The sequence below is a fragment of the Amphiura filiformis genome, chromosome 9, assembly GCF_039555335.1.
Source record: "Amphiura filiformis chromosome 9, Afil_fr2py, whole genome shotgun sequence".
Taxonomy (NCBI): Eukaryota; Metazoa; Echinodermata; class Ophiuroidea; order Amphilepidida; family Amphiuridae; genus Amphiura; species Amphiura filiformis.
In genome coordinates, this window is record NC_092636.1 from 126593 (window position 1) to 135659 (window position 9067).

General features: G+C 36.6%; 1 protein-coding gene across 1 annotated transcript in view; it reads left to right on the forward strand.

The window, feature by feature from the left end:
- The window catches only part of LOC140160440 (uncharacterized), a 73573-nt gene extending 64873 nt beyond the window's left edge, over window positions 1-8700 (forward strand). The window contains 6 exon segments of the mRNA XM_072183676.1: window positions 1264-1366; window positions 4280-4402; window positions 5519-5631; window positions 6900-7031; window positions 7676-7846; window positions 8200-8700. Coding sequence (XP_072039777.1) covers window positions 1264-1366; window positions 4280-4402; window positions 5519-5631; window positions 6900-7031; window positions 7676-7846; window positions 8200-8346 — 789 coding nt within the window. The 3' untranslated portion in view covers window positions 8347-8700.
- The last annotated feature ends 367 nt before the right edge of the window (window positions 8701-9067 follow it).

A 9067-nucleotide genomic window follows, 5' to 3' on the forward strand; every position in this document is an offset into this window, starting at 1 on the left:
CACCACAAGTTGCAATGTACTATCAGGTCCAAGTGTACAAAAAATGTGTAGTACTGCCTGTGCCTCTTTGACATGGCTGCTGTTTCCAATGAGCTGTTCAACATTATGACATACAGTAAACATTCGCCTAATGGTGCTAAGAGCTCCCTTGTCATAACTTGAATTTTAGACACAAACTAAAAGTGGCCTCCTATAAAAAAAAATCCCACCAGCAAATAAGGGCATGTATCCTTAATTCTAGTTTGGATTTTTAGAGCAGGGAGCTCTCCATTTGTACACAAACTTTACCCCATGGCAAAGGAGCCCAGGTGCGCCATTAGGTGAACATTTATGGTATATGATTAATTGGAAATACCAGTGCTGCCAAAGCTTCCTACAGTATGCACAGTGTGAAGCTCTACACCTCTATTACCCCAAAATAACGCATTACATTTCTTGAATGAAAATGGAGGTGGAGATTCCAAAATTTTCATCAACATTTACCGCAGCAGGCTCCATTGACATGCACTTGACTTATTGTCATGTATATTGTAAGCCAACTCATGATGTGTACAACCCAAATAGGTCTTGCTACGGTAAATAGTGATGGAGTATAAAGTGTAATGTTGGAATCTGTACCTTCCATGTATGGTTTTCATTTCAGAACTTTTCATCTCATCTCTCTATAACATCCTTATGTGCACATTGGTTACCTTAATTTTTGACATCTGTTCCTCACTTTGCTTGTGGGGTCATGTTCAAAAATGGGTACCTTATTTATTGTGTATACTGTATGTGTTTTGTGTCTGTTTCATGCATTTTTATTTAAGAGGGTGCTAATTGTAAGGGATCCTCTGCTATTTGTAAGTAATTAGGAGCTGTTAAAAATGTCATAGCATTATACATGTAGGCATAGGCATGCAGTAGCATAGACATTCTATTTAAGGAATGCTAATATTGTACACTGCTCAACACCTATGGTTCTTGAGATGTTTGACAAGATTAAAAAAAAAAAAAAAAACTCAAGTATTTTAAGACCAACATAAATTTCATAACTGGATATAGAGTTTCATGTTACTTTACATAATTATATTTTATTAAACAAACATCTCATTCAATTTCCTACAACTTCACAATTGTAAAAATTGTATATACCAAAAGATGTACACTAACAGTATATTTGGATTCTGTGACATATTCCTAGTAATGAGAAATATGCTGTCATAAAAACATCCATTGAACAGTGTATACATGGCCTGAATGAAGCTTATGTTTATTTGACAGAGAACGCAAGGATTACTCAATATTGTTACAATAATTGGACGGGAGAAAGGATTAGACTCACAGAACTATCAATGCAAAGGCTGTTCACGTCCAGTGGGTATAAGTAAGTAGTTCTTGCACATATGATAATTAATTGTACAGGGCTATTCCTATGGTAATCTAGTACCCCCTATGGAATAGATGAGTTTAATTTTCCACACAGGGAGTGTAATTTCAAATGAGCAAAGGCATATGCGAGTACAAAAATATTATTGGCGTCGCGCAAGCGTACAGTACAAGCGTAGGCCTAATGGTAAAAACGTGTGGTGCGAGAGAGTGGTGAGAGCGACACGCATAGCGACACACATAAGCGATACGCGAGCAAGCAGGCAGAGCGTATACAAATCCAGCGTGTTGAACATGTTTAATTTAAAAAACAATGCACGCAAAACGGAGAATACAAAAAGTATAATTATAAAAACAAAATGCGCAAACGCGAGTACAAAGAAAGTTGACGTCGCGCAAACGTGCGTTACAAGCGTAGGCCTAATGGTTGAAAGGGAGTAAAAGGGAGCGCTGAAGAAAATTATGATTAAGATTTAAAACTGTTGAAACTAGCATTGAGTCCATTGGGTTGAAGGGTGCCGAGTCTGAAGATTAATTTCTGTTCCATGTCTCTTCTGGCTTGGTCGTCACTGTGGCATTTGTAGACTCCGGAAATCTTGATGTGTGTGCAACACTTGTAAGCATAATATCATCCAGCGATAACATCGTGGGACCCAAAGAAGCAGTCAAAGTCACCGAACATAATATCATCCAGCGATAACATCGTGGGACCCAAAGAAGCAGTCAAAGTCACCGAAGCCTTCAACACCACATGTCATCTACGCTATTCAGTGTATAAAGTGCAACATCTTGTACATAGGCGAGACCAAACGACGCATGGCGGATCGATTTACAGAACACCTTAGATCAATCCTCCTCAGGCTACCAGGTTTGCCAGTAGCTCAACATTTCTCCGGCAGTGGACACAACACCACACACATCAAGATTTCCGGAGTCTACAAATGCCACGGTGACAACCAAGCCAGAAGAGACATGGAACAGAAATTAATCTTCAGACTCGGCACCCTTCAACCCAATGGACTCAATGCTAGTTTCAACAGTTTTAAATTTTAATCATATATATAGTTTGATCAGCTTTGTAATAGGCAGGAAATGTTAGGCTTTTACCACTACGCCGAAAAATAGACCCACATTAAGAGTGCTATTGTTGCCGCGGTCTTTATTTTGTGTGTTAAAGAAAGTAGACAAAGTATAGGACTTGAATTAATAATTTGTGATGCTTCTGGCAAGATGTCACAAGAGATTTCTCAAAATAAAATATTTTGATATTTGCTATTGTTGCCGCGGTCTTTATTTTGTGTGTTAAAGAAAGTAGACAAAGTATAGGACTTGAATTAATAATTTGTGATGCTTCTGGCAAGATGTCACAAGAGATTTCTCAAAATAAAATATTTTGATATTAAACTGCGATGTTATAAGGCCCGCCTTTTACGAGCTGATCAAAGTATAGCCAATAGTACACTACTGAGATTGTGTTTCAAATGGAGATTATATAGTAGCAGGTTGTATGAATAGAGGCACAGAGGGTGTGACTTAGTGATGGGCAGTGGTTGCAGGTTGTATGAATAGAGGCACAGAGGGTGTGACTTAGTGATGGGCAGTGGTTGCAGGTTGTATGAATAGAGGCACAGAGGGTGTGACTTAGTGATGGGCAGTGGTTGCAGGTTGTATGAATAGAGGCACAGAGGGTGTGACTTAGTGATGGGCAGTGGTTGCAGGTTGTATGAATAGAGGCACAGAGGGTGTGACTTAGTGATGGGCAGTGGTTGCAGGTTGTATGAATAGAGGCACAGAGGGTGTGACTTAGTGATGGGCAGTGGTTGCAGGTTGTATGAATAGAGGCACAGAGGGTGTGACTTAGTGATGGGCAGTGGTTGCAGGTTGTATGAATAGAGGCACAGAGGGTGTGACTTAGTGATGGGCAGTGGTTGCAGGTTGTATGAATAGAGGCACAGAGGGTGTGACTTAGTGATGGGCAGTGGTTGCAGGTTGTATGAATAGAGGCACAGAGGGTGTGACTTAGTGATGGGCAGTGGTTGCAAAGAGGGTGTGACTTAGTGATGGGCAGTGCATGGTTGCAAGTTTGCCATTGAAGAATCATGCTCTTAAGTGTCAATATATGTGACGTGATCTGATCCACGGGGGCCAAAGGTGGCTAATTTGAAATTGAGATAAAGGTAAAAATATGGAGTAAAAAACAATAAAATACATAAGAAAATTTACATCACAAAATATAGAACTCTAAAACAAAGTATCCTAGACCTTTGGTGTGTTCAGTATAGGATAGCCTAATGTATGTATAAGGTAATAATAATGGTAACTCAATTTTCAAAAATGCCTACATTGGCCACATGGAGCAGATTGTGTTACATAAGGACGCAAAACATCATAATCATAAAATAATTTATTTTATGTTGAGTGGGGGGAATTCAGTTTTTTTAGGAAAGTGCAGTCTCATGCCTGCCTAGCTAAAATGAGTCAAAAGTAAACCATTTATTGTTAGCACAATATATATTCTAATGCACATTTTTTTGGCTCTGGTATCAAACCTGATTGAAATACCAGCATGGAACTTCATAGGTGGGGGGGGTGTCAATGCCATTCAATCAAAGTGAAATCGGACCATCCTCCTTTTACTCTCTCCATGCAGGTATTGATTGCAGGTGACAAGTTTCAAATTTTTTTAATTCAAAAATTTTAGAATTGTAAATTTTCATGACCATATTTGGAATCAGCATGAAAATGTATTAAAATGAGTACAAACAAGCCTATATTAGTTCAGTGGTTCTTGAGATTTTGAGAAACTTTTCATGTTGAATGAAGCCTATATGGCTAGCATGCAGAACATTAAAATCAATGCTTTGTTACCATCCTGTACAAGGTTCTTAATCTTGATGATTGTATCTTGCAGTTTATGGCAAAGCTAATGTGTGCTGTTATGATGGTTGCTACTATTGCTATGAGTGTTACACAGATGATGAAGCAATTATACCAGCCAAGATACTCTATAGTTGGGATTTCAGAAAACACAAAGGTAACATTCAGTTAAAGGCCCATTCAGTAATTTGCAGATCCGGACAATCGTAAAAGGCATCAAAATTCAGATTTTGGCACCTAGGTAGATGTGCTAACGTAGCCTGCTAGTAGGAGTGGTTAGCCAAAAGCTGTGTATTAAAAACAAAATGAGACATTTTTTGCACTCTGCGCAAGTGCAATTGTCAATTATCCATGGAAACGCTCAAAAATCCGAGAATATACATGTAGCCTATAGTGTGCGGTGACCATCTCGACTTGTCAATTATTGGTGTGGGTGTCGCTTCTAAAAATAAATATAGTTTTATATTTTTTCATTTAGTTTGTTTTACTGGTGATTTGTAAACTTAAGTGGAAGAAAAGGAATTTATATACGAGTTATATAAAACAAATATTGAATATTTTTATTCCTTCAATGGAAATAATAGTTTCATTCGGTGAAATATGAACTGTCCCATCAACTCGGCAAAGCCTTTTTGAATGTAACACTAAGCAGTCTATATTTCCAGGTATATAAGAGACACAAAACTCGTTCAAGGTACCAAGGTACTAGTTTTGGCTATATTGACGAGGGTTATAGGCAGCGTTCGAAATTTTGGTTGTCCGGTTGCCCGGGACAACTAAAAAGGTTGCCGGACAACCAAAAATACTGATTCGGTTGTCCGCCGGACAACCATAAATCTAGCCAAAAGTCACATTTGTAGGCCTATGGACAACCAAAAACTTAGATGGACAACCAGAAATTGTAATCTGGTTGTCCGTGGGACAACCATTTATTTTTCCTAAATTCGAACACTGGTTATAGGGTTAAGTTTAGGGTCATGGTTTTATAGCTAGAAATCTTGCGAGTGTAAGAGACTGACTACACACTATCGCATTTACAATCCTATACTTTTACATTGGCAGAGCCTGAATAGTTCTGAAATATGAAATATTCTTACCATTGTACTCATAAACATTCAATATTTGTATAATATTGTTTTCAATTCACAAGTTGGCTGTATCGATTTGTTTCATCTTCATTGCATAGTTTGACTGTTGATATTCCAGGGTTTTTTTTCAGTGATTATATTCAATTTATTTGATCTTCATTTCATATTTCGTGTCTATTCAACAGTTTCCAAGCATACCAAGATATTTCTGCAGCAGATAGAAGCCATGCCTCTTATAGACATTGACCAATGTAACCCATCCTTGTACAAAGCCATTCCAGAACTCTCAGAGATCATGGTAAGTGCACAATGCTTTGTTAAAGGGGCATTTTGTCATTTACAGCTTCATCCCCCAGAACTCTCAGAGATCATGGTAAGTGCACAATGCTTTGTTAAAGGGGCATTTTGTCATCTACAGCCTCATTCCCCACTTTCCTCAAAGAAAGTGGAGCAGTGTATTTGAGTGTAATATACATTAATGTGTATTACTTGCAAACGCAAAATCAGAATCAACTGAAATTTTGGGAATAAGCTTTTTTTGTGGATATCTACTGAAAAATGTTAAAAAAGAGGATGTTAGGATCACAAAATACTCCTTTAAGGGATGGGGTGTGAATGTTTGGACAGTATTTATTGTGCAACATTAGAGCACATCAGACATATCGAATTGCATTCTGAATACGAAGAATGTCCTGATATCAAATAATTTTTGATTTTTTGAAATTTGCAATGTAATACACATTTTATGGCAAATGATTAAAAATTGATATTTTTGATATTTAACAATACTCTAAGTAAACTTTATAAATCTGATGATTTATACTTAGTGTATGTAGGTGGGATGAAAAGCCGGCAATCAATTGAAAATTTTGACCTTTCAGATTGAAGATATGGATTTTTTCCCAAAACACCAAAAAAAAAAATTAGGTCTTTGGGGAAAAAAATCCATATCTTCAATATGAAAGGTCAAAATTTTCAATTGATCATCGGCTTTTCCTCCCAACTACATACACTTTAAAATATATCATTAAATTTATCAAATTTACTTTGAGGCCTGTTATATATCAAAAATGTGAAAAATATCAAGTTTTAATAATTTGTCATAAAATTTGTATTATATCGTGAATTTCAAAAATGAAAATTATTTGATATCAGAAAGACATTCTTCGTATTCAGAATGCAATTCGATATGTCTGATGTGCTCTCATGTCCCACAAAAATACTGTCGAAACACTTAAAACGCTCATTCCAGATCCCTTAATTGAACACACATACATTTTTCCTGCCTGCACCAGCAATCATGGACCTTGTGTATTGCTATGTCAGTGGCAGGTAACATATCAAAAATACCTGTCCGTATCAATTTCAGATTAGTAAAACGTATGGCCATTTTTGTGTTTCAATGTTTGAAAATTACTGGGCACGCAGGCTATAGTGTCTTGTGTGTACAGCCCTGGTGTTAACAGTACACATAATGTTTACAACTTGGTGTCAGCTGATCATGTATATTTTGTGCTCAATTTGCTACCCTTTCTGATTTGTATGTTTCTTCCATCTCTGCATCAGGTTCTGCGTAGTCAATTGAAGTATCTGAAGGCTTATCTCTTTACATGTCAGCAGTCTGTAGCAGAGGAATTAAGAAAGAAGGTTTGGCCTAGGGAATATATGCTGGACCATATGCATCTCTATTCTACACAGGTAATATTGAAAAAAGACTAGAATAAATGCCATCACTGCAATATATGCTGGACCATATGCATCTCTATTCTACACAGGTAATATTGAGAAAAGACTAGGGAATATATGCTGGACCATATGCATCTCTATTCTACACAGGTAATATTGAGAAAAGACTAGGGAATATATGCTGGACCATATGCATCTCTATTCTACACAGGTAATATTGAGAAAAGACTAGGGAATATATGCTGGACCATATGCATCTCTATTCTACACAGGTAATATTGAGAAAAGACTAGGGAATATATGCTGGACCATATGCATCTCTATTCTACACAGGTAATATTGAGAAAAGACTAGAATAAATGCCATCACTGCAAAAGTGTTGGATTGCTGCGCCCAATAAGAACCATCCATATATTGATAATAATCCCTGATATCTGAAGATATCCAAGTTGCTGATAATAAAAAAAATATCAAAAAATCAGGAAAAAAGGACTGATATTGAGCAGTTGTCCTTAAGGAGAAAGGCTTTCCATGCCAGCAACAAATGAAAATTAACAAAAATGACAAGCTGCATATATGGATTATTATATATAGTATACACAGCATTTGTGATGTCACTAGTATTTTAATAGTTTTGTGATTATTTTTAATTCCAGGACTTGCTTCAAATTCAAGGTGGGAATCTGATGCAGTTGTTAAAGCGGGTCATTGTATTTGCAGCCAAGCATGTTCAACAGTGTGCTCTCTGTAGTCAGAAGGGATTCATATGTGAGATTTGTACCAGTGACAAAGTCATCTACCCATTTGATGTAGAGCTCACTGTGAGAGTAAGTGTGATACATGAATTAAATGAGCTATATTTCAGAATATTTCATGAAATCAGGTATACATACTGCAGATTATTTCATAATGTGCATAAAAGTTGGTGCTGTTTGCAAGAAGCGAACTTTTTCGTGAAAGGCGCTGTATAAATACCAACATTTATTTTATTATTTATTATAGCCCTGGGCTAGGATTTTTCCCCTATGTTCCCTATGGCTCGTAATTGTCTGTATTATTTTCAGAATTGTTTTGGCAAGTCACTGGCATCTCTGGTTATTGAATAGGCAGATGCTAGATAGAATAATCAATACAGAGAATGCATATATTATCATGGTATGTTTTGTTCTTATATTTCCAGTGTGAAACGTGTACCACAGTCTTCCACAAGGCCTGCAAGACAGAAGCGATACAGTGCCCAAAATGTGAGAGACGACGGTTACGCAAGGGACATCCGCAATTCCACGGGTCACAAGAGGAGGTGGATTTTGCCTCACCTTTTACATAAGGAATTGTAACTAAACATTGACTTTCTTGTTACATAAATTGCAATATCGTAAATAAGATAACCGTATAAATATTCTGTGAAGATTTATAATATATGTGACCAGATCTGGTCCAATCAGGCTAAAGTTGGCAATAATTTAACTGAGATATAGGCAAAAATGAGGAGTAAAATACAATAAAAACATAAGAAACTGGATGTATAAAAGGTTCCTAACTTTGCAACCATTGTATTCAATAGACCTGCAGATTCAATATCAGTAAGTGTAGGTACTGAACAAGTTAATGCTAGCAACTCAATTTTCAAAATTTTCAACTTTAGCCTGAGTTGATCCGATTGGTTCACCTATGAATGTAATCAATTTGTATGTATCTTCATTACGCGACTAAAAAACCCTGTTCTACGAGCCCGACCGATCCAGAATTTGTGTTTTGGAGACCTTTTTGTTTTTTAATTTTTCCAAAAATCATGAAATATCAGCCATTTTGGGCCAAAATTGATTAATTTTGACTGAAATTTGTTGAAAAAATTCAGAACATTTTTCAAAATATTTTTTAATTTAAGTTTGTGATGATATTTTAGGGTCATTTTAGTTACTTGAATAGTCTGTCCGCCCGTAAAACAGGATTTTTATTTTTTGTTGCCCTCATATTAATGTACTGTATTTGACCTAATTAGCACCATCTGTGCAAGTAATCGCCCCTGTCTTTTAACCCTTTGAGAA